This window comes from Stegodyphus dumicola, chromosome 10 (assembly GCF_044657685.1).
Source record: "Stegodyphus dumicola isolate Sdum_Otavi_A_Nest chromosome 10, ASM4465768v1".
Lineage (NCBI taxonomy): Eukaryota > Metazoa > Arthropoda > Arachnida > Araneae > Eresidae > Stegodyphus > Stegodyphus dumicola.
The window spans coordinates 23,523,540-23,550,659 of record NC_140777.1 but is presented as its reverse complement, the minus strand read 5'-3'; the positions used below and the strand labels follow the sequence as shown (position 1 = coordinate 23,550,659).

At 34.4% G+C, this 27,120-nt stretch overlaps 1 protein-coding gene across 2 annotated transcripts in view; it reads right to left on the bottom strand.

The window, feature by feature from the left end:
* The window catches only part of CASK (peripheral plasma membrane protein CASK), a 608,377-nt gene extending 582,358 nt beyond the window's left edge, over positions 1–26,019 (bottom strand). Inside the window, exon 1 of one of the 2 annotated variants that reach the window (XM_085824784.1) lies at positions 25,178–26,019. In XM_085824784.1, the coding sequence (XP_085680910.1) occupies positions 25,178–25,243 (66 nt within the window). In that variant the 5' untranslated portion in view covers positions 25,244–26,019. The remainder of the gene's footprint in view (positions 1–25,177) is intronic. The other variant, XM_085824785.1, reaches the window with a different exon arrangement.
* Positions 26,020–27,120: the final 1,101 nt, after the last annotated feature.

The following is a 27,120-nucleotide window of genomic DNA, read 5'->3' as shown; positions in this document are numbered from 1 at the left end:
ATTCTCTGTAACACAATGCATAAGATGCACATGCTCATGTCTTTACCGAATACATATATGCTGCAACTATGGGAGGCAGAGTAGGCGACGGAACAAACTATTTGAAAACTAAATAACTGTAGTAACTCAAGCATTCATAAAAGCAGCTTAATGAGGAATTCTCTTTAATTTAATGCTCTCATCCATCGCTTATCGGATTTTTATAAAACGAAATACTATTAAACAGCCCTTTGACTGCTAGCTCGTATAAGATGGAGTGCGGCCACAGATTGATCGACCAAATAAAAGAAATTTCAATTTTTAATCGTTGCTAAGCAACGAACGAGGTACAAGTGGGAGTGTTGGACATAGAAATAATTTCCGAACATACAAAATCATGACACAAAAATAAAAGCCAAAACCTTCGCCAAGCGGGAATTTGCATCCCAAGTTTACACCGATGGCTTCCATCGAACGCACATATGCGCCCACAGGCCACACCGATGGTTTTTGCTGGATCCATAACAGTCAAAGGGATACTGTTATGGGTATCCTACCAACACACATACAAGAGAATTGTCTGTGAAATTAACTACTGAAACTGACGAAGGTATAAAAAAAAAACTTTAATAAAAGTTTTTAACCGAAGAATGGTACGACATGGGGCTTGCAATTTAAATCTTCGCAGCTTTTGACATTATCAGTAACAGAAACCGGAATTTAAAATTTAAATTAGTTAAATGCTGGAGGCTATAAATGCAGACAACCTAGCAAGCGTCGACTCAACCATACGCACGATTTGATTGCAGCTCGCTAAATGGCGAAACCCAGATAATTAATTCACAGAGCCGAGCGTGAGAATCCACGATCAGTGTTGTTGATTAAAGCTTTCTCTTTAAACTTTCGCTCAGCCTGACTTAAATACCCGTAACTCATTTACATTCTGGTGAAGGCTAACGAAAAGTAACAGCACAGTTCCGTCCGAATCATAAGGGGGTTAATAAACATCAGATATACTTAACAGACTGACCAACTAAATATTTCTCAAATGGTCTGTATTCGACAGAGCTCAAAATTTCATTTTAAGAAATTTTCAGGAGATGTGAAAAATGAGCCGCCTTCGGGGCTCGAGCTCTGGACGTTCAGATGGCCAGTCGGATGTACGGCAAATTACGCCATGAAATCTCGCATTAAGAAAGCAGAAAGCTTCTTACATTTTCCCCATTTGAAGCGACTGAGGAGGCGGAAACCCAATCACCATATACAGGCAGTGACAAATGTTTCCCCCCACATTTTAGTTCAGGCGCCAGTTTTAAAGTCATTAGGCTTTTTTCAGAGCAAGAAATGTGAAAAATGAACAATGTCCTCGAAGCATTCGAATACCGGACCTGCCGACTGCCAGCCGAACGTACTTCGAATTCTACCACGACAGCACGCGCGATGAAAATTAAATTTCTCACAGTGTCTACTTCTGTGCATGGCGGTCATTTTCCATACTGCGTGAGATAATTTGAAAATTTTACTTCCAATTTTGATTATTTGGATATAATTAACATGTCTACCGATTCTGCAAATTTCTACAATCTTTTTTCTTTAGATTAACATTTCAATGATGAGAGTACACAAATTCTGATTAGGCATGAGAAAGGCTGAAAAATGAGTCATCGAAATGAAAACCATAAAAAAGCAAAGAAAACCTCTACTGAAATGAAGCAACAACACCTTACAAGACTGCCATCAACTTTAATAGAAAAATCTAACAATCATATAGAATGTAAGCCTTTTGCTAGTAGGAAATGGAAAATGATTACTTTGGAGCATCTGCAAAAGGGCAGTGGTTAGGATTAATCAAGAATAATAACAATATTACTAAACTTCCATAAATATTACGACATAACGTATATATTGAAATAAATTGACATATTAAAAAATCTGGGCTTTAAAATTAATTTAAAACTAACAAGAATAGCATTCATTATTACAGCTAAATAAAAACACTCTACGGTTCTAGGTATTCCTTTTTCTCTGATCCCCCAAAACCCACTTACCCTGTTTCTATGAGAGAAAAACAGGATTACAAGGAATTTTACGGTAATTTTAGGCCGCAAAAATTTAAAATCTTTGACTCGGCATTACGAAATTAGGTAGTAAACAGGTCTTGTTCATTGTTATATAAATTATTTCCCAATTTTAATAATATACTTTTGTTTTCTATCTTCTAAGTCTCAAAGTGTAGGCAACAGACACTCCGGCGCATCGCGCAAATTGTTATAAAATGTTCGATAAAGAAGTATGCCATCGTTTTATTGATGCTTTTAAAAGAAAGATACTGTATTTATTCCAAAATAAGACTCCCTCACACTTTAGGGCAGATTTTAAGAAGAGTGAATGTTTGATGAGAAAAATGGTTCTGATTAGAACACGCTTGTTTCTAATTAGAATGAAAGACAAACTACTCAAATGAACTAACATTATATAAAGAAAATTGAGAAAATTTAATTAGACATTATTACTTTTTGCTTTCAGCAGCACGACTAATTGGTACAGCCGATGCAGGTCTAAACTGAAGGCGCTTAACTATACGAGGCTGTTAGAATTAGAAGCAATTACACAGTTCATAATGTATAATAATTACCTAATACCTACCTTATTTAGTATTTAAAAAGAATGGTATTCTATATCAAACTGTTACGTTATTTTCTACCTTCACGTTCGTACGGGGTTCGTAGATTTGGAGTGAATAACGACGACACTTGAAGTATCGAAACACACTTTATTTACCAATATTAATCAGATACCCCCAACATCACTTTTACAGTCGTCGAACTGTTATAAACACGCTGACAAGTTCAGCGACACAGCCTTCGAGATGATAGTCAGTCACTAAGAGAGTGCCTCGTCGAGTTTTGTCTTAGACTGTGCTGAGTCGAAGCTATACTCTTGTGTATCGTTGAGTTGTTGCGTTTTTCTTTTCTGACACTAGTTTTTACATTATTTTCTTTCTTCACGTTCGTGCGGGTTTCGTATGGATTTGGAGTGAATAATGACAATACTACTTGAAGAAGTTTCGAAACACCAGTATTATCAGGACAGCTCCAAAACATGTTTTTACACAGTCGTCGATGAACTACTATAAACACGCTGACACGATCAGCGACACAGCCTCCAGGTTATCAGGCTATCACGGTGGAGACAGCTTCACGGCAAAGCACTAGAGTACAGCTCTCGATTCTGCCTGGTCGTTCTCGGAACTCCACGTACTCTCAAGACTCCCCACGCTATAACTCGCGATGCACTCGACGACACACAGAGCACAGCTCCCGACTCTTCGGTTCAGTCGTTCCCGGAGCTCAACACGCTCTGTGTGCGGCTGTCAACTCGATCGACTCCGCAGGGATTGCCTCGCTAGACGAGACACCAACTCGATACTAACTCACTCTCCGCGTACCAGCAGGGTTTATATAGCTTCTGGCTGGTGTTCGAGAACATTCTGGGCTAAACCGGTAAGAATTCATTCCAGAAGGTTCTCTATCCGTCCATGGCATATCGCCAATTTTGTCACCAAATGGGCGATTTCTCGCCAAATGTGACAATCCTGCCTTATCTTGCCATTTTATCATGGCAACCCTAAAACTGTTTTGCGGGGAAGCCATCTTACCGGTCCTGTACATTTTGTAACAATATGATAACTCCTTTCTCTCATTCAGTAATTTCATTTATTAAAATAACCAATGATAAAATTCTACTACATTTTAGAATAAAAATATAGCAAAAATAATAGGCCTTATTTTCGAGTAAATACAGTATCTGAAAAGGTAAAACACTTTGCTGTATTTTCTATTCTATCTGTTTTATTTTTATGGATATCTAGAAATATCTTCGGCTTTACACACATCTACATTATCACTCTGTTTCGTTTAACAGATAACTGCGCTTTTGACAACACAAAGCAATAAACCATGTACTTATTCGCATTTCGAGCATAACTGATAACAGTTAAGATTTTAAAAATTTTTATAACTAAGTATTCAGGCGAAAGCTAATGTCATATCGATCATAATAACTGAAAGCGAAATAAAATTACAAGGTAAGTCCAGTAAACCGACTGTACAAGGAAGAGGGAAAATTACTTCGTAAAAAATCGTAATACTGATGATACGAATTTGTCAGTAAAAATAACTAAGAAAATAATGATATTATTCTACTAAATTGATATTATAAGCTTTGAAAATCATGTGCCTGGAGAAAAGAAAATCATAAAACGACACGGAGCGAACCAATAAATTTTGAAAATGTTTAATGACCTACGATTATAAAATTATGTGAAGGTAATAAGATATTTATTTGAAAACCTCAAAAATAAACAGTAAATAGCTGCCATTTATTGCCAAAACATATTAAAATTAAGAGAGATGATTAATTTATTTAAATGTTTATTATTATATTTATTGCTGTTATTAACATTTAGAATACACCGATCAAATAGCAACGATCCTTAAAAATCATTACGCAATAAAAGAATTTGGTAAATATGAAAGAAATGTCTTTGTGTTTATTTCACATGCCATACCTCGTCTAATTTGATTAATATGTTAATGGAAACACCGTCAGATGAAAGAAATAATGCCATTAATAACGAAAATTTCTAAAGACTTCCAGCAACGAGACTACTTCATTCAGTTTTCACCTGGGTATTACTAATGTCTATGAAGGTTATCCTAATAACAAAAGTTTCATAATTAAATAAAAATAGGTTGGGACTAACAAGCAAATATAAAATTGGATGGAATAATTATGGATGAAAAGAATGCGCACAATAAGGAAGAAAAATTGTTATTCGGCTGAATGGAATTAAAAATGAGAACTAAACTTTAATGCATTTAGGCAAAACATAATTGCGTTTTCCAAACGGCAAGAGAATTCTTTGAAAATTTTTTTTTTTTTTTTTTTTTTTTATTTTTTTTTTTTTAACCTTGATTATATGAAATGAGTGCTGTGCTGCGATTCAGAAAGAAATAGAAAGCTAGTATACGGTATGTTGCTGGAATTTAACGCTAGAATAAATTTACGCATTTTCACACGTGAAAAAAAATCACTTAGAGCACAGAACAGAATACTGTTCGACATATCTGTAAAACTGTGTCGATAAGCATATATGCGAAAACACTTCACATCGATATCGCCTTTCCACGGACATTTGATATTAATAAAAGGAAGTTTGAAAAAAAAATCAGCGCATTTCGGTACAATTACTTAACCTTTTTTCGCGTATGTGTGTGTACACGTGCGAGTCTGGTTAAAAATATTTTTGCGACCTATGACAGGCAAATGATTTTTATCTATATTATTATATGCATATATGTATAACATCTGAAAATGTATACGTGAACAATCTAACGAAAAATTTATTTCCAAAAAAAGTTCAAGATAATTTTTTTTGTTAATAATCTTAGAGGACTAACGATAAAACAACCCGATTCAACGCTATCCACATAATTATTTTACTTTTTAAGTATAAAAATCTAAAAAATGTGAGTAAATATTGATAAACATCATGAATTCCGATGATAAAAGTCTGTCTTCACATTTCACCATATATTACCAGCAAATATTTATTGGAGAAAATAACTTTTTTATCGTAAACATTGCCACTAAGCACTCATATTAGTTGCCATACGAAAACCCATCACTGAAGATGGAATCAATAGACAGCTCAGTCTTCGTACCTGAACCAAAATGTTAGAAGTATGGAGCTTGGCAAGCTAACGATACATTCTCTAAAACTTCCTCAGCATCGGTGATAGTGCTCTTGCTAAACCACCGCTGGCATCCTAATCGGTCGTCCTTCTCCCCCGGTAACAGATAAGGGCATATCAATCCACAAGCACCTCTTCTGTAGCTGCAAAACTTCGTGACGAGGCCTCCTTCAAACCTTTCCGCAGCAAGGGACTCTGTTTAAGATCTTTCCACTCTCTACAATCTTATCCATCGAAGGTCAGCCAGGCGAAAGGGGACGAAGCTCTAAGCCATTTAAGATCCTACCCTAATAAATTACACAACATTCCTTGCCCCCATACCTTCAGAAAGGGGGCGTTGTGGAGATGCCGATAGCTTAGAATTCGATCAGCTCTTTCCGTTCGGGCAGGCGTGAACAAGATGACTCTTTAATGGAAGTTCTGCTTATCGAAAGTAAAAGCGGGCAAGGGCTAGAGGGAGTGGATGTTGATTATTATAAGATTCGAACAGGGAAGGCAGACGGAGTGGTGTAGTAATGTTTATTCGCATCGTTGGTTCGGGAAATTCGACACCGCTTCCCTTCTTCTAAACGGAAATGTTAAGCGAGTAGTCAAGTTTCTGTTTTTTCACAGATAATTAACGAAACTTTTACATGGTGATGAAAAACGACACTGAAATAATACACTAGAACTGGAGCTCTAATTTAATAATGTGGTAACTTCTTTTGCATTAGAATGTAAATACTCTCTGAATCAGAGGAAAAAAATTCTTAAATTAAATCAACTACAAATTACGATTTCAAAGACAGCCAGTTGCTTTACGGAAGCTGTTGAATAAACTTAATAATAATAACAGAAGTTTTGTTGATATTAACGTTATGAATTTTTCAATAAAAGACTTCATAAAGAGGGATTTATGAAATATTTTTTTATATTTCAGGAACTGCAAGTTATTACTACAGATTTCAGCACCAACAAAGTAGACTCAAATGTTTAGGTAGAATTCGTTCACTTACTGATAACTAAATAAGTAATGCAAAATTTTAAAGTAGATTGACGATGGTTTTATACAAAACCTCTGTATATGCATAAATCCATTCGATTATTTAATAATGGCAAAAGACACTAGGCCAGTCTTCTCGAATAGATGCCTTCGCGAAGAGCTGTTTCAAAAAAAATTGGCTTCTTCAGCTGTTTTATAAATTCGGCAACTGGGGAACCCTTAAGCATCCATGAATTAGACTTCGTCGAAGTACTCCATCAGAAATTCATTAGAATTTACATATTTTAACTCATGGTTTCAAATCCAGTACACAATTTCCGAAATATTTCAAAAGCCACTTATCATGGAATTTAATCTTTTTCGTTTCTGCTTTGCTCGAAAATTATGTTGAAGATGCCGTTTCCTTTATTACTTAATCATTTTACTTCCTTTATTTAAATAACATATTAATGGCTTGTATTTTGGATCCAGGAGCCAAGTTTAGATTTATTTTGAAATCCATAGGGGCTTTAAGTCTGAGGTTACATTTTACTTAATTTTAAATTTCAAATCGGCGAGCTTCTGTTCTTTAGTCCTACTTTCGGTTATAACTTAAGCTTAAAAACGGAAAAAAGTAATTATAAAGGATAAAAAACTGAGGTTTACAGCTTTTTTAAAACAAATACGCTACTAGATTCAAAAATGTTTAAGAAGGCCACAGTAATTTAACTCGTTTTGTGAGCAATTATTAATTGAATAGTTATTACATTTCACAGAATAGAAAAGAAAAAGGCTTTCTCTCAATATGTATTGTCATATTTTAAAACTTGTGTAGAATAAAATATTACTCATTAAATAAAAATTCGGTTCTCTTCTGTTAACGGGACCAGATTCAGAAATGCACGCATATATGTATGTATTTATGAATATATGTGTTCAGGTATGCATGCATATATGTACGTATGCGTATACACACACACAAGATTCAAACTCCGGCCCTCCGACTGCCGGCCAAAAGTGGTTTCAGTTACTTCACACAAGCACGAGATAAGTAGGAAGAAAATATTTACAGAATAAATAACACAAATTCACAAATGAAGATTATACAATAAAATGAAACCAGATCTTCACAATTACCGACTTTCAAACACACACAATTTCTTCTCATGCAACAATTCCTTAAAAAAATTATTGATAAACCATATTACTACTCAATCCCTAATCAAACTTATTAACCTGAAACTACAAGGGAAGCGGCCCCCGGCTTAGCTTGAATATGCATACTTATAGAAGGCTTTAAAGCAAATATCTTTACAAACTAACAATATTCATTATAGGGAAATATGAGAAAAAATTAAATCTGAAGTCTTAAGTAACAACAATAAAAATGTCTTCACATTCTTTCAGCACCGATGGCAGGGTTAGTAACGTAGAAGCCTTTAAAGCGTGATGTGTGCGAGTCGAATCTATCTAGCAGCAACGGAATATTGAATAAATAATAATTTAGCTCATTTGAAATTTTTATTTTTAATACAAGCTGATAAAATGTATAATACACTAAAAAAAATGCGGGCTTTTCTAACCTTATTGACGGTATAGGGATTTAAAGATTGCTGTGAGGAATTTTAATCTATCGTCGAGAAAGGGGGCAAAAAAAGAGAGCAAAGAAGATGGTTGATTTTTTTTAACATAGTTTCCCTTTTTCATTTACTAATTAATATAAATTATATTTATCATAAAAAATTCACAATATAAAATTATAGCATCGCACATATTGAAGCAGTGCTATTTTATCAGAGTTTAAACTGAATTCAATATGTGTGATGCTATAATTTTATATTGTGAATAAAAAATTCACAATATAAAATTATAGCATCGCACATATTGAAGCAGTGCTGTTTTATCAGAGTTTAAACTGCTTTCGGAAAACATTTCCTTCAGAATTTGAAGAAAAAACACATCATTAAATATTCATAAAAATTTCTCCAGTATATCGTCGGAAGTTTAGATGGATCTGCATCTTCCAGTGTTGTTTGTACATTTTATACCTCACAAGCTCACATTATGAACAAAAATCTAAACTGCGATAAATTTCAGCAGACCAGACATAAGTATTTCATATTTAAAACAATTTTACAATAAATATGCTTCACAAATTGTAAATACATTTGTGAAAAAGTATAATAAGTTGGAGTAAAAAAAAAACTTGTTGTTACTTCCTTGAAAATACTTTTTTAAATAAATGTTCTTTCAGAATAAAAGAGTATTACAAGATTTAACGATACTAGTACGCACTAGGCGCTTTCCAAAGAAATTAATGTTAAAGAATCTATAGCAATACAGAAATCGTGGAAAATCGACGAGTCAAAAGACGTGCGCTTTCCTAGAAAAATGCAATGCTAAACCGTTGATAAAGTTAATCAAATTGCATCTAAACCTTTCATGATGGAGCACTTTTAAATACATTATTAACAACCTCTATGCAGCTTTTGAATGTTTTAGGAATAAGAGCTGCAGTATTATTTATGATTTACTACAGGTAAGAAGTTATGCCATCTTATGTCAAAACAAACTCAGTTCGAAATTTTCAAAGCTAATTTTACTTTTCATTTTTAGTAAGTTTTAATTAAGCCTGGAATAAGTTTAACTAAGTCGCCTCTCTTACGCAAAAATTAACTATTTTTTAAATATTTACAAACTTTAGAACTTTTGTTTAACTACGCATCATTCACAAAATAAAATATTTACCAAAACCACTTACAAAGATCTATATTATAAATATGCTCAAAATCCAACCATAGATTTGCATTAATTATAGAAAAATGCGCATCACATTTTGACAGAAATAGACACAGTTTTTTCCTTAATGAGAAAACACGAAATGTTTCTCTAAATTTAATAATTTTTACTTTTCCTTTCAACAGAGCATTCCTCTAAAGCGACGCCAACACACCGAAAAAAAATTAAATTTAGCATAATTAATAAAATACTTTTCAGATATCTTTTACGTCTCCATTAATACTAAGAAGCTTTCAGCAAAGTGGTCATGAATTAGTTCACTGTACAGAAAATATACCGAACAGAATTTTAAAAATATCTTCCTTTTATAACACTATAAGATAGAACCATTAAAAAAAAAAGATATTTTAAGATAAACATTGCAGTAAAAGTTTGTTTTATTTTAAACTTCCATTACAGCTCAGCATTAATGTTGGCATTACCTGTAATGAGACACATCTTACGGTGATATCGAATAATACCTTTCAATTTTCCATTAAACACGCATTGACGAATAAATGGGGGAAAAGTATTTTATCGCTTTTAGAGACACCAAATTGTCGAATGATATCATGACTATAAGTGAAATGGAGATAGTTTGTAGGGTTTATATTTATTTTAACTAACATTTATTTTAAGTTTAAATTATCTTTCCTGTCAAGCCTTACATTCCCCTGGAATTGCCATGCCAGAGTATGTAAATTTTAGTAGAACGCGCAAGGATTCAAATTGTCAGCGGAAGTAATCTGAGTTAAATAGAAGGGAAACGAGTTCGAAAGTGTGCTTTTCTTGCTTCACGAGCGTGAAGGTGGCTAGTTAGAAATTGAAGAACCACGCGTTTCGGCCTGTGTGCTTGCCTCGGCAGATTGTTAATCTTTCAACGTAATATTCAGAAGTTTGCTGAATTATCAGCGGTATCTTAGAACGCGGTGAGGCTAGTTACGTTTAGAGAGCCTCGTAGTTAGTCACTTGTTATTATCTCTTTTCAGTTTCTTATTTTTATTTTACCGCCGGGTCGGCGTAGTTTGTGAGCGTCAAGAGCACGCATTTGTAATTTCTAAAGTTGAATAAAAGGGGACTTAAACCCTTCTCAAGACTTTGTCTACTTTCCAGTTCTCAGCAGTCACCACTATTGTTGCGTGTAGGTTGGAAGCGCGCAACATTACATTGGCGCCCGAACACTTGTCGAACTGAAATGGCCGAAAATTGGATTGAAGTTGCTTGACAACAACAAGAAATGGCAAGCCAATTGGAAGGATTTGGATACCTGGTCCAGACGATGAGAGCGTCAATTAAGCCAAACGTCAATTTCGACGGAAAAAATTCGGTGGCGATATTTCTAGAAGGCATAGAAAATCACTTCCAGCTCTACCCTGAAATACAAAAAGTTGCCATCGCCACATCTGCACTAAGAGGACAGGCCGCGCTATGGTGGAAGAATATAGGCAAATTTTTATCAGGGGAATTCGGAGGCCAGACATATACATTTGAAAATTTCAAAAAATCGTTATTAAAGGCCTTCCCCATAGTGAAAGATCGAGCAAGGCTAGAAGCCGAACTGTAAAGTTTTTATCAACGGAATATTGAAGAGTTGACCGAATTTATTCTGCGAAAAATTAAGCTGACGGATATGCTGTATGGGAAGAAACCCGATGCGGACATTATTGAAATAATCTTACAAAGATTGTTACCTACTGTTCAAGACTACTTCGAAATTAGAAACCCAAGCACATTGCAGGAGCTCTTCGAATTGGCGGTCAAGTTTCAAAATCGCAGAATAGCGGAAAAGTCTAGAGGGGCATCGTATTCTCAAAGTATCCGAAGGCAATCTTCAAATGAGCAGACCTGAAATGCAAACCGCTCTTATTGGGGAAAGAGCTATCAAGCTAACTCATCGAAGCTCGAAGGTCAAGGCCCAAAAAGGAAATTAGAAAAAAACCGTCCGCGTACCCAGAAGGCAGAAGTTGAAAGGAAAGTTTTAAACGAGTAAAGGGGCCTGTGAAAGCGAGGGTCCAGACCCCGGAAGTTTTGAAAAAACCCTAAAAAAGATACTTAAATACGGTCATCGTAAAGAATTCACAGTTACCAATTATACAAGTCCTGGTTGGCGATGTACCAGTAGAAGCCCTCATCGATACAGGAGCAGAAGGTAATTTTATGAGTGATATTTTTTTTAAGAAGAACTTTAATAGGTTTCGATTATTTAAAAATAAAAACACAGAAATCATAGCAGCGCAAGGACAAACTTGTCAATGTATCGGAAAACTATCTTTAAAAATACAGGTCCAAAATGAAAGCCTTAAAGTATTAATTTTTGTAGTAAAAAATTTGCAAAATCCACTTATTTTAGGTATGGAGTTTTTAAAAGCCGCGAAGGCCAAACTGAATTTTCAGGACAGTTCTATTGTGCTGGAGATGGACCGGAGGGTGGTGGAACCAGTGGAACAACCGCAAGTTGACCTTAGCCATTTGAATGACCATGAAAGTAAAGCCATCCAGCAAGTGGTGAGTACTTTTTCAAACTTGTTTTCAGAACGGCCTGGTAGCTGTCAAATAGTTACGCATGAGATACAGTTAACTGCCGACAAACCCTGTAGGACTAAACCTTATCGCTATGATAAACAGAAAGAACAAATCATAGAAGAACATATTCAGGAAATGTTAAAGAACAAAATAATAACGCCCATAAATAGTGAGTACGCGAGTCCAGTCATACTATGTAGGAAAAAGAACGAGTTTCCTCCTTCGGATAAAAGGGCTTGGAGGTTTGCTATCGATTACAGAAAACTGAATAGTATTACTAAATTCCCAGTTTACCCTTTGCCGGTTATAGAGGACATTATTAGAAAGATTAAATCTACAAGATACATGACTACTTTGGACTTAACGTCTAGCTACTATCAAATAGCTATGAGACCCGAAGACATACATAAAACCGCGTTTATAACAAAATCGGGCACTTATGCAGTTCTACGCATGCCCTTTGGGTTGTGTGGGGCCCCGTCAACATTCCAGAGAGCTATGGACATTGTTCTAAAGCCTGTCGTAGGAAAATCGACTTTAATCTATCTAGATGATATAATTATAACGAGTAGTACGTTGGAACAACATATTAAAGATCTAGAAGAAGTTTTTAAATTATTAAAAGAGGCCGGTCTTACAATTAACGCCTCAAAATGCAAGTTCGCGACTAAAGAACTTAAATATCTGGGTTATAAAATTTCGCAAAAGGGTATAGAAAATAGAAAACTCAAGATTCAAAAATAAAAGCAATCAAGAATTTCCCACCTCCCAACACCGCCAAGAAACTTTCTTCTTTCCTTGGGTTATGTTCTTATTATCGGTCATTCATAAAAGATTTTGCTAATATTGTTGAACCCTTGTTAGTAATTAAAAGAAAGAAAAGTAAATTCACGTGGACAGCAGAAGCAAATACCGCATTCGAAAGGTTAAAAGAAGCGCTTATCAATGCTCCTGTGTTGAAATTCCCGGAGGGGGACGAAAACCTGGAAATTGCAGCAGATGCGTCGGACTATGCTGTGGGTGCGGTTCTTATGCAAAATGGCCATCCTTTGGCATTTTTTAGTAAAACGTTGAATCATACACAAAGGAATTATACAGCTACAGAGAGAGAAACATTAGCCGTATTAATGGCTGTACACAAATTTCGAGTTTATTTCGGCAAAGCGCCAGTAACAGTCTTTTCGGATCATGCGGCTGTTGGTAGACAGCCGCATGGTTTACTCGGGGAAAAACCTAACGCCCAGGTTAATAAGATGGGCTTTAAAACTCCAAGAATATAATCTCATAATCAAATATAAACCGGGTAAGGAAAACAATGTAGCTGGCGCACTTTCTCGTATAAAACTGGACGATGAAGGCAATGAACTTAAATGCGCTGTGTTGACTTCAAAAATTTTAGATTCTAGAGATACAATTATTGCTGAATTGAAAGCTGATCCTGAATTTGGAAGTATCTATGCATATTTGAAAGACCCCGAAATCTTTGAGCACACAGATATCGATGCGATAAGAAATAGAGCAGAAAACTATGAAATAATATATAATTTATTAATTTATACGAAAACAACAAACGAAAATCTCGAGTACAAACCAGTCATCCCAGCCTCGCTTCGATTAAGCATTTTGAAGGAATTACACGACGCGAAAACAGCGGGTCATTTAGGGGTCAGAAAGACTTTAAAAAGGGTACGCGAGGCGGTATATTTCCCGCAATTATACAAAATAGTAACTGCGTATGTCAGGTCCTGCAATCAATGTCAGTTAATAAATGATATTAATTACAGCCCGGCCGGGTACTTAAATAGCTTTCGCGCTACATTTCCGAATGAAATTTTAGGCATAGATCTTCTTGGTCCTTTCCCCCAGAGTGAGTTAAATAAAAATCGTTTTCTTTTAGTAATTGTAGATCATTTTTCAAAAAAGGCAGAAATTGTTCCACTTAAACGCGCGTCAGCCAAAACAGTCGCAGATGCATTCTTACACAGATACATTTTAAAATACGGTGCACCGATAAAAGTCATTAGCGATAGCGGTAAACAATTCAAATATAGTCAAATATTTGAAAACATATGCACTGGACTTGGCATACGCCATATCAAAATGGTTCCGCATAGCCCACAGGCAAACATAGCAGAAAGAGTTAATAAAAACATTGTAAAAATAATTCGAAGCTACGTTAGCACACATCACAAGCGCTGGGATGGCTACATAAATGAGTTAGCTTATGCTTTAAGAACGGCAAATCACGATACTACGGGAAAAAACCCCAGCAGAATTATTTTTAGGACGAAAGTTAATTACGCCTTTAGATAAATTATTCTTTGTGCAACAAAGAGAGCAAGAATTTAAACAGAAAGACGTGCAAACGGTTATTGACCAGGCGGTTAAAAGCTCGGATACAGCAAGAAATAGGCAAAAAGTATATTATGATAGAAAACGCCGTGAAGCAGATTTTAAAGTTGGGGATAAAGTGTTGAAGCGGAAATTTTCTTCATCAAGTGCCCCAGACAATTTTACTGCAAAGTTAGCTCCAAAATTTGAAGGCCCCTATGTAATTCAGGAAATCAAAGGAGTCGTATTGTACCTTAAGAACGAGAGAGGGGAAATCTGTAAAGCAAGTCCCGACCAGGTGAAAAAATACTATAATCAAAATGATTTTGAAATCCTTAAAAGTTTCTTGCAGGACTTAAGCGTAAAAGAAGTAGAAGGTCCAGAAGTAACGTCACCCGTTCCACCACCCAAGAAGCAGAGAACTGAAGAGAAACCTAGCCGTTCTACAACCCATGCGCCGGTACCGAAAAGAAGAAACGAAAACTTTCAGACTCAAGCATTTAAGAAAAACAAGAAAGCAAAGCCGCCGCGTAAAGAAACCTTGGTAAAGAGGAAAACACCACTTACAACGTACTGCAGTAGAAATTCTACATCAAGGAGAAAGCTCCCAGGGCCAGAGAGTCAGGTGCAAACAAGGTCGCCGTTCCCGAGAACGAAAAGACAGCAGGAGGAACGAAAAGACCACCACCAACAGAAGAAATTCAAGCATGACTCCAGACCGGAGGACGCCAAGACCAGCTGTCCAGGGGAAAAACGGAAAAGACAGCAACCCGACGATTACCACTCCAAGAGGCCAGCATGCAGAGGGCGAAAAAGAAAGAGCAACGTGAACGACACTCGGAGGACACTATGGAGAAGACTGACGTCGATGAAACCTATAACGTGGGAGCAGTTCTGCCAGAAGAGAATGTCGGAGTTCCAATCATCGAAAACTCATAGATAAGTTAAAATCTTCTATCAAATTTTTTTCTTTTGTTCCGAGAATACGAAGTTCTATGTTTTGACGGAAGTCAATGTGTCTCGGTTGAGACTTAGTTTTGTTTTACTTTATTTAGCTAAGGCAAAAGTATTATTTTCTTTAAGTATAAAATCTAAGAACAGGCAGATTCTGTTGGTCGAAAGACTAATTCTGTTATGTTAAGCCAAAATTTGGCCGAAGATAAAAATAACTTCGTATTCTTGTATTAATAAGAACTTTAGTTTCAGTGCCGCCAGCTTGGCGAAGAATGAGTAAAGTAAAAATTTATTTTTCTCTTATTCATTTTATGGCAAATTGTAAAAATCATATGTATTAGAATTTTGTAAATATACGTAAATACTTGAAAGTTATGTAGTAGTAAAAGTAGAATTTAGTCTAGAAGGATAAAATTTTAGATGCTAAAAGTAAATGCTCAAAAGCAATGAATTCAAATTTAAGTATTAAACTGTAGATAAAATCATGCTTTAGAGCGAAAGCCTGCATGTCTAAAGGTGAATGAGGGGGAAGTTGGAATGAATGTGTTTTGTAGGGTTCTCCACATACACTTGAATTTTAAGAATGTTAAAGTAGCTCATCGAGTTGTAGAATATCGAGTAAGGTGTGTCTATTTGGTCGTTGAATTCTAACAAATCACTGTGGTTAGGGGAAGTGTTGCAATACTAAAACACGAATATTCCCGTTTGACACCACACATGGTGGGAGAGCCAAGGTAAAGTTAAATTCATGTTTGAATACTTGAATGAATGTGAATTAAGCAGTAACTAAGGAAAATAAATCGTTCAAAAACAAAAACTTATTCAGTGTCAAGAAAGTGTAAATTATAATGTATTTAGAAAGATACTGATACTTCTTCCTTCCAGATGCTGGAAGGAAGAGAACAGATTGATTGCTGAAGTCCAGGAAAGGTTGCTGTAAGAAGAGAGAATTAAATAAGTATCTACAGAAATTTATTCTACCTTTTGTGAGATAACAGATTTTTTTTTTTTTTTTTTTTTTTTTTTTATGATGTAAACGAGGCTCTTAAAATTTAGTTCAGAATCGTGGAAACTTTTCAACAGGTCGTTTCTAGGACCTGCTTCCAAGTTTATCAAATTCTGGCAGCGGCAAATGTAGGGTTTATATTTATTTTAACTAACATTTATTTTAAGTTTAAACTATCTTTCTTGTCAAGCCTTACTTTCCCCTGGAATTGCCAATGCCAGAGTATGTAAATTTTAGTAGAACGCGTAAGGATTCAAATTGTCAGCGGAAGTAATCTGAGTTAAATAGAAGGGAAACGAGTTCGAAAGTGTGCTTTTCTTGCTTCACGAGCGTGAAGGTGGCTAGTTAGAAACTGAAGAACCACGCGTTTCGGCCTGTGTGCTTGCCTCGGCAGATTGTTAATCTTTCAACGTAATATTCAGAAGTTTGCTGAATTATCAGCGGTATCTTAGAACGCGGTGAGGCTAGTTACGTTTAGAGAGCCTCGTAGTTAGTTACTTGTTATTATCTCTTTTCAGTTTCTTATTTTTATTTTACCGCCGGGTCGGCGTAGTTTGTGAGCGTCAAGAGCACGCATTTGTAATTTCTAAAGTTGAATAAAAGGGGACTTAAACCCTTCTCAAGACTTTGTCTACTTTCCAGTTCTCAGCAGTCACCACTATTGTTGCGTGCAGGTTGGAAGCGAGCAACATTACAAGTTTAATTAACAAAATGAAGGCTACTTTAATATATTTTGCGAAAAAAAAACCTGCTTTAAGAATTTTTTCAAATTAACAAGCAAGAGACATTTGAATACCTCTTTTGATAAAGGCTTGGATAGATTGAAAACTCAAAAAAATTTATATGCTTGAGAGTAAGCTAAATATATTCATAGTTTATTTTCCCTTTGAAAGCTTAGTTTAATAAATACTTTTCAAAATAATCGCTGTTAATGTAAGTGTTGCACTGACTATGGAACCATTGTTCGTAACAACCGGGGACGTAATTATGTCTCTTAGAACCTTCGAATCAATATACTTCAAATTCACCTTTTTTTCCTGATCTGTTATCAAACATAGTACCCAAATGGTTACGACAGCTGAACACTAGAGTTCGACAAAGGTTCAAATCCTGGCAAAAAAAAAAAAAAAAAAAAAAAAAAAGTCTGCATATAGGATTTCGTTGTTTTCTCTAGGTATAACATAAATACACACCAGTTTACTTTCAATGCTATACAGATCTTGCAGGGTCATTTTATTATTTTGATACTGGAGACGTGAAAAATGAGAAATGCTCTCGCCGGGAATCGAACCTTGACCGCTCGAACATGCGTCGAGTGTGCGACCGTTGCACCACGAAGGCATGCAGAAAGGAGGAGGAAAATACCTTAGACTCTTAAATGCTTTGTTTTTAAAAAAATGGCACCAGGTCATTTTTTTACCTTTTTCTAAAAATCGAGGTTCCTAAAGCACAGGAAATGCTTTAAGGAACTGAAGTGATGTCACCAGGTTAGTCGAGGAACTAGAAACATAGACGCCATTTTTGTGAATGCTACGCACAGTATATGCATCGAGTGAAAACATCAATCTATAAAGACGTCATTATATTGAAAAGTGTTCCATAACTACGATTATTAACAGAAAAATAAAATAGGTATTTAAGATTATTGTTTGTTCGTCCTCGCCCTCTTTATTTTAAGAGATTTCCTACAGAAAATTTCAGAATATATAATCATACATGTAACTGAGCTTGCTTTAAGAACTGCCTTTCGATAAATGCAAGATATATTAACTAACTTGTCTTGTCCAGGAATTCAAATTTCACTATCATAAATGAAGGAAAATAGTTGCAGTTGTGATTAATTCACATTCTTAACTGCTTAACAATACTCAGTCGCTATCAAAAGAGCCTTTCCTAAGCAGATGAAAGAATATTTTCTTGAAGACTACAGACTCTAAGATATTATTCTGTTATTAAAAATCCATGACAATGTCTAAAGATTCCAAGAACTTCTTTTAAGTTCTGAATGAATTTATACGTTTTCGGAAAAGATACTTTTAAATATTTAATTCAGAAGTAGATATAATATTTACCATGCTCCCGCAATAAAAGCAGACTCAAACATATAGCGGAGGATAAAATAGACATGGAATAGTATAGTTAATAATTTTTATTAGAAGTGCTTTTCGATTAAAAAATACTATATAATGTCAGTCATCCCTTGGAAATAAACAAAAGTAGATAAAAATATGCTCATCTATTCAAATTCTCTAGCCTTAGAAAACACAATTGCTTCAAAGTTCCATTATAACGCATTTAAATTTACAGCGAATGATTTCAGAAAGAAATAAAGCATTAAGCTTAGTAAAAGTAACTGATTTATACTGTGTTATTGGAATTTATTTGGGAAATGAGCAGCATTCGATATCATCAGCCAATTCGAGACCAATTTTCTACTATAGTTTCATTTGTAAAACCTTTATTAAATCTTGTTCAGAAACCATATCTGCACGTAGGTGGAACTGTCAGCAAGCCATTAGCTGGCAATCTGAAACATCAAATATTAACGTAAAGCTTGGAGAATTTGAAGCTCTCTTTTCGGACGACATGCGAATATGAACTTCTGACAGGAACTCGAGCAGAAATGAATGAGTATTAGAACAGGAATAGTAATTTCAGATTCTTAATTATTTCTCAGTAAAATTTGACGTTGATGATGAATGTTCTTAAAATTGATGACCGAAGTTATTTTACACCCATCATAAAAAAATAATACAGCTATTAAAAACATTAATTTATTTGATTACTACAAAATTATCAGTTTTTCAAAATGTAATAAAACTAATAACTGTTGTAAAAAAATTCGAACGTACTCTACCTTCATTTAACTCACGAAAACGAAAGGGATAAATAATTCAGCAACATAATGATCCAAAGTCTTCAAGCAATTGGACACAAGGGTGAAATTCCTACCCACAAAATGATCTAATGATTACGCTTTCTTTACATGCAACTTAACTGTAACTGGCAGATCATAATTTTTAAAGCTATTCCATCCACCACAAAGAAATCGAACAGGAAGAAATATTGCTTCAATTGGCCACATAGCTGTAGAGACCTGTGGTCTTCAAACATTTTTGATTCACGGAACCTTTAGAACTGTAAGGTGCTGTTTTTTTTCCCCGGGGTTCCCCATCGCACTCTTAGAAAAATATATCTTAAAATAAAATTTGAAGTAGATTTATATGTCACAAATACTTTATTAACATAAAATTAATGTAATTTAATCATTAAGAGCATGAACTCGAGCTCTAGATATCACCTACACTTACATTATATTTAGTGAAATGTTATGTTACACAAACTGTCGAAGTCTAGCTCCACTGATGTTACTTGTAGTTGCAATTCACATTCTGTATTTAAATTGTCTCTATACTCCGTTTTTGTTGCCACATACACAAAGAAATATTTTTCAGTTAAATACCTTGTCTCGACTGGCATTAAAATGTTTGCAGCTGCGTGAGAAACTACATTTAAGTCACGAATTGCTATTAATTAAATTTAGATTTTAACTTTTTAATATGTCGATAACTTGTTCGTCATTTTTCATCAGTAAAATGTTTAGTTTTGCAAAGCATAATGCCTTGAAAAACTAAACAGTAAGCATAATGCACGTCATTCTATTTTTCAAATGATGACCATACGTTTAAGTTTAAAACTAATCTGTAGTTTAAAGGTATCTTTATATTTTTAGTTAATAAACACTAGTCGAATAGTGCGAGTACTTTATAATTTAATTTCCGAACTTTTATTTTGACTGGTGAAAGACAGTTTGAAGATCATTGCTGTAGACTAAAGAGCGAAAAACTCGAGTTCCATTCGAGGTACGTTTTTCATTAACAAAACCGCTCGTTTAAAACTAATGGACAGGATATTTAAAAGTTGTTGGTTACATACTTCATTATTTCCTTAAATTCTGAACTCGGGCATATAAAGGGTGTGTATTCAGTCTTTCCATGAATACAAGCATTTTACATGAAATATCCGCGGAAGATAGAAAATTAGACACAGAGCATATCAGAAATGGAGTTTCTACCATACCAATTCTCACAATTTTAAGGCCAAGATAACATATGCTGTCTCAAGTGTTGTTACAAAACAATGGCGAGAACTGAAATACTTGCTAATTCGGCACAATACGAAATTTACTCATACAGTACTTTTCATAAAAATTCAATTAATGCAGGTATCGTTTCCAAATAGCCAATAGGTGGGAGAAATACCTTATATACTCCCTCTTTTAAAGGGCGACTGGGGTTTAGGGGACCCAATCGCCAACTCCTGGGTATGGAGAATCATCATTCATCCCCCTTTTCAGTTCGGGCGCCAGTGTAGTGACATTAGGTTATTTCGAAGTAGGAGAGATGAAAAATTAGCAACGCCTTTGCCGAGAATCGAACCACGGAACTCTGGAATAATTAACAAAACCGCTCGTTAATCCCAGCGTGCTGACCACTACACTGCGAAGGCATGCTTAGAAGGCGAGAGAAATACCTTATAAACCTAACAAAAACATTCGCAATGAAGGATACTTTCGAAGGATCGGAGAGAAGCTTGAAAATGAAATATAGTTTTTTAAACGGTATTCCTGACGGTAAACAAGAATCCTGTAATATTTCTAATGTTTTAATAATAATAACAATAATCAAATTCTATATCTTTGCGGACATAGTTCGCTGAGTTACACTTAATCAATATTTTCAAGGGGACAGTTAAAGAAACAGAGTTAAAGAACAAATACCATTAAACCCAAGATAGAACCATAATCACTAAAGAAAGAAGCTTCGATTTTGCATTTCTCCTTAAAGATTTAATCAAGATCTCGAATTGTTTCAGTAAATAAGAACGGAAAACAGCCCAAGACAGTAAATTCAATTTTGAATATGTCTAAGAACTTTGTATCGATAATTTAGAATGAAAATTTTTGTTTTAAACTCGAATCGCAAAATTAATTTTTAATTAACTAAAACGGCATGGACAGACAAAACGCTAAAACGTTTAAATAGCTAAAATGCTATAACGCTATGGAGACTGCATATAAAAATTTAAGATAATTTCTCACCCACAAATTCTGAAACCGATTTCATGAAATTACATATCGTGACAAAATACCTAGCTGAGTTAGGGTTATCAGAAAGGTGGCAAAGGAAAGGCAAGATTGCCAGATTTCGCGCTAAATCGCCCATTTTGTGACATCTGGTGACAAAATAGGCGATTTGCCCTAGACGGAGCGAGAGCATTCTAGAACGAATTCTTACCGGGTTTCCCGAGAATTTTCTCGAAGGCAGGTCAAAAGCTATATATACCTTGCTTGTACGCGGAGTAGAGTGTATGGTGAGGAGTATCGAAGTATGCTGAGCTGAGTAGTAGTGTCTCGAGTTCAGAGATTAGCTCGAGAGCGATCTACGGAGTAGGGAGCTGTAATTTAGGGCTTTGCTGTGAAGCTGCCGTCACAGTTATAGCGTGATAGCCTAAAGGCTGTGTTGCTGACATTTTTAGCGGGTTTTTCGTTGATTTTCGACGACTGTAACATGTCTTTGGAGCTGTCCTGTGCAAAAGTGACGAATAAATTGTGTTTTGATTCTTCATCAAGTGTTACCGTCAATCACTCCAAATACACGAACCCGTAGAACGCAATAATATCTTATTTTAAGAAACTTTATAACTGGAATGAATATTTAAGAAATCAAAGCTTGCATCCGCCTTTTTCTCACATCATGTATAAAACAAATAACATTGGATCTAGAAAAAATAAATTACCTCACAGAAAGATAAGACTCGATTCATTTAAATCTCTTAAATTACTTCACTCCTTGACTAATGAAAAGAATTTTACTGCCAGTTTGTAAAGGAGGGGAACGAATTCAAAATTAGGTTTCTTGGAAAAAGGAGGTAATTATCTTAACTTTATTTTCTTGAAACTTTTACTTCTGTAATGGAGGTTGTCAAGCAAAGGAATTCGACTATCGAAGCCAGAGTACATAACCAAAAATAGTTTTTACCACATTTATCTTTTGTTCTCCTTTTTTTAATATAGCGCAGCAATCAGCAGATATGGCAGTAAAATGCTGTAAGGAAATTAATAGGCGATAAAAAATAGGTCTTTAATATAATTTATCCTAAATAACTGAATTACAAACTTTCACTGGCATACTCAATTTCTACTTAAATTAAAAATCACTGAGAGATTACTTGTTTAAAATGTGGCGACTAACATTTCATTTTAAGTCATTAAATTACGCGGCATTTTAAAGTCTCATCAACGCCACACCAAACCAGGGAATCTGCAAAACCGTTCTTTCGGGGGGGGGGGGAGAAATGAATTTAAAGACAGTTTACCCACGCTTGGTTTCAAAATAAATACAGTAGTGACTTTTGTATAACAACACTTTCGAATACATTTTAGTCGCTTCTTAAAATAGAATCAATTACTAAAAGACGATTTAGAAAATACACGCAACTGAAAAAGTAGAAAACACAGTTTGTTTGTTGTGCTTCCATGGAAATGAAATTCTGTAAAGCGAATTTTAAATAATCATTGCTGCTACTTTCAAAAATCAAGCACGGAGGATACATTGAAGTGCAGCATAACATGCACAGTTCGTATAACTCCAATTACGCTGCCCTGAACAATAGCGAACACAGATAAATGACATTAATAGTTTGGCCTAATTTCAGCAAGGTACTAATTACTTTCGTAACCAACTGTTTTTAAAAATCATATACCTTTCCATATTTATAACAGATTTCTTTCCAAAACGTTTCGTTAACTTGTTTATCTTCGGTTAAAATAGCCTTTATTCTGGAACCTTGCAAATATGCGAAGATTAACAATTCTTATGAGAAAAGGTATCGTCGTGGAGGATTTCACAGTTAAAATCGACCTGTATTTGCGTTACATATTAGGAAAGACGTCAAACTCTCACACATATGGCTCTGCCAAATACCGGGAAAAGTAACTGAGGTGAAATATTACTGTTCTGTGGATTTTAAAGGTTCTAAAACTGCTGGTAAACCTCGAAAAATAAACCTGCTCTTGTAGAGGCAGGAGATGATTATAAGAGAAAATTTATTCAGACTTAGAATGAATATCTGCTACATATTACGGCAAAAAGTATTATTAAATAAAACATGTTTCTTGTACTTCTGAATTTAGCAATAGTAGTACGGGTTAATTCTGCGAACTAAAAAAATAAAAGGGGAAGAAAAGGATATCTGAAAATTTTCAGATTTTATTTTACGCCCAAAAGCTCGTTTTCCTAACACTTTGTGTATTACGTTTATTTACTAAATATTAAGTTCTTCGCATTTAAAACATAAAATTCAATTCAAAAGCAAGATCACAAAATATTTAAAAACAGCATATCTTAAGAATTTCCGATACACAGTTTCGCGCACTGGAGATAAAAATGTTCTTTTTTCGTACAATGCTGCCATCGCTTGCTTTGAAATCGTTGAGTTTGTTAATTAAAAATTCGTTAAAGTTTTGCAAGATTTGAAATAGATAGTAAACCATATTCAAAATTCGGGCTTCCAAATGACCATGTTCGGTAGGAGGACTACGTTATTCAAAATTTGATGGCTCTAGGTACCGTTGTTTTTTCTCAAAGCGAAAAACATTCATGCGCATTCTTCATTATTTGGTGTCTTTAAATATACAACAGGGTGATAATAATTGGTGGACAGTTTAAAATGTGAAACGACGCAAAATGCCGTTTTGAGAATAATAGCCCCTTGGTTGTAACGCCCCTTTGGGCTTTAAAAAAAGTAGTATGGAAAGGTATTAAGTCCCGTTTAAGGCAATTTTCAAAAAACCTTTTGTTATAAAAAGGTAATTAAATGAAAAGCACAGAAGCAAACTTGTCTGCAGAGAAAGAGATCTAACTTTTTCAAATTTTACACTCTTTGCTCAGGTAGAACTTCAGGTAGGCCCATATGAATTCTGCTTACAGCGCAGCCGGAAAGCAGAGAAATGATAAATGCTCTGATGATAAAAAATATATTCAACAAATATTGCTTTAAAAGTTTAACGTAATGAATTTGTTTTTATTCTGATTAAAAGGGTTGCATATTCTCTACTTGAAATTGTAACATTATATATCATACAGAGATACATATAAAACGTAAAACATTGAATAATGCATGTAGTTTCGTCGTCTTAGCAGCCAGATATGATTCACTGCAAAACTTGGCATATCTTACGAAAGAGAGTCCAAAGTTTGTTTCAAGAAAAATCTTGTTCGAAGTTTCATGATTTTAAGAAGAATTTCCGAATATTTTTAATGCTCATTATAATAATATAACTACCTACTTATAATAAATATTAGCGAAATATTAATTTTAATACCTTTGACTTTATGCTTGAAGACAAAGCCAAATATACAAGACGTGAAGTTAATAATATACAAGACGTGAAGTTAATAATGGGAAATAGAAAAACTTTGAACAAGGCGGAAAAAGGAGTCGTGATTTATTGACAATACAAAAGGATAACAATATTAAAATAATTAGTCAAATATAAAGATGATTTAAGTCAATTAATATTATACTAAATTATAAATAATTAATTCCCCTCACATCACAAGTAAAAATAATATATGAAATCCCTTAAAATTTTTATTTATGAGTTTACAAATATTGGAATAAAATTAAAAAGTAACTTTAAGAAATGAATTTAATTTTTTGTTTGAAATGAAAAGTTAACTTGTATTTAATGCATCAACTTCAGCCAGTGAACGTAAAAAAATAATGCACAGATCCTACTTAACTTTCCAAGATTCATTAAAAAATACTTGTCTGCAGAGAAAGAAATCTAACTTTTTCATGGTTATTAATATAGATACTGCTTACCTTACATTTGTGCTCCGTTGCATCCAATATGGACCATTGCTTAACCATGCCATACAAAAAATACATGATTCGCACATGTCTTACATAAATCCAAATATTAATTGCAAGCGCACTCTAAAAATCGGTCACTTATTTGCAGCCAATCACTTGATGTCCGGTGTCTTTCAGTGATTATAAGACACAGAATTGTTTGTCTTTGCTTAGCTCAAATTTTTAGTTATTGAAAGATTGTTGATATTCAAATATTCAAGATATTTTTGAATGACACTGAAGACTGAATAAGAAAGATATTTTTCCTGTCATTGTTGTTTTACATGCTTTGATGAAATTCTAAATTATTAATGTTAACTGCGACGGTTAAGAAACTTTTAAGAAATGCTGATGAGAACTTTAAAGATTTCGGAAATTAATTAAAGGAACAAGGATTTGGTATTTGTTTCGTAGCCAGAATTTACAATATAATAAAGTCAAAATCGTCATTTCTACGGCGGAAAATTTTCCAGGTTTAGAATGAAAAATGATCTTTAATATAAAGTATCTTTTTCTTTTACGAATGCATCTCTTTATACTCAAAAACCATTCTTTTCAACCAGGCAATGTGTATTTTTCTCATATTTTTTAATGTACTCCATTTTGTGCACAGTCGAACCCTACACAAAAATGTTCCACAAATCTGAGAAGTTTCTTTAGTTCACTGTAATTTCATTGCAGTTAATAAAAAGAATTATTCTTTCGAGAAAGAAAAATATTAAGAAACTGTTTCATTATTTTTACAAAGGCATGTATATGATGAAAACCACTCTACACGCTTTAGCATGAGTAGCAGGACAACTAACCGCTTATGGACTTCCCGGTACAAACATAGCTGTCCAACTAGTGATCGCCTCCATATGAGTTCGCAACTCCAACCAGTCAACAGATGGCGCTCGCACGGTAATAACGTCACGAGTGACGTCCCATCTCCCGTGTTTCTGCTCGGTTTGAGAAGTTACTTGGGCGAACATTTTTGCCATCGTCGGTAGAAAACTTCTGGGTAAGCAAATAAGGCAGCAAATAAGTAACTTTCTTATTTTCTGTTTCGGACTGCGCGAGCGAGATAATTCAGGAATCCTAGAAATGGAGAGTTTCTGAGGAAAGCACTTTCATTTTTTTCCCTGGAGAATATGCATTGTCCGGATAACTAATATGGGTTAATGAATAAATATAATAGCAAGTTCACTATAAATGTTAGAAAGCAACAGCATATTAAATTGTTAATTTTGAAAAAAAATATTTACTCACTTAAAATTTATCTAAATATTGATTTTTTTTTTTTTTTTTTTTTTTTTTTTTTTTTTTGAAATTTTACTGTGACTGTTTTTGATAATTCTAACAATTTCCATAAAAGCAAAATAAGTTAATTTAATTTATCCATTTCAAACAATTTAAACTGTTAATTATAAAATAAAGCACTCGCCTGTAAACAAATTACTTTTCTGACAAGCAGGAATTCATTTACTTCAATTACAACTTGACTGACAATAAATTTTTAATTTTTCCCCCAGCGAAAAATGTAGCACAATACAGCTGTTAATTGTATTTTTATTTATTTTATCTATTATTACTGTTGTAGTTTTTATTTATTTCCCAGAGACTTTTCAAATACTTATGATTTTTTAGCCCAAAGGGACCTTGTCCCATGAGGGACTATTGTTTTCGTCTTGCGTCGAATCATTCTGAATGTCCGTTTCACTTTTCAAAACGTTGCCACCAAATACTATCGCCCTGTATTATATTTGAAGAAATTAAATAATAAAGAATCTGCATAAATGCATCTATGTTTCTCGCATAGTGATAAAACAACGTTACCTAGAGCCATCGAATTTTGAATGACGTAATCCTACTGCGAATATGGGCATCTGAAAGCCAAAATTTGAAATTTGTTTTATTATTGACTTCATATT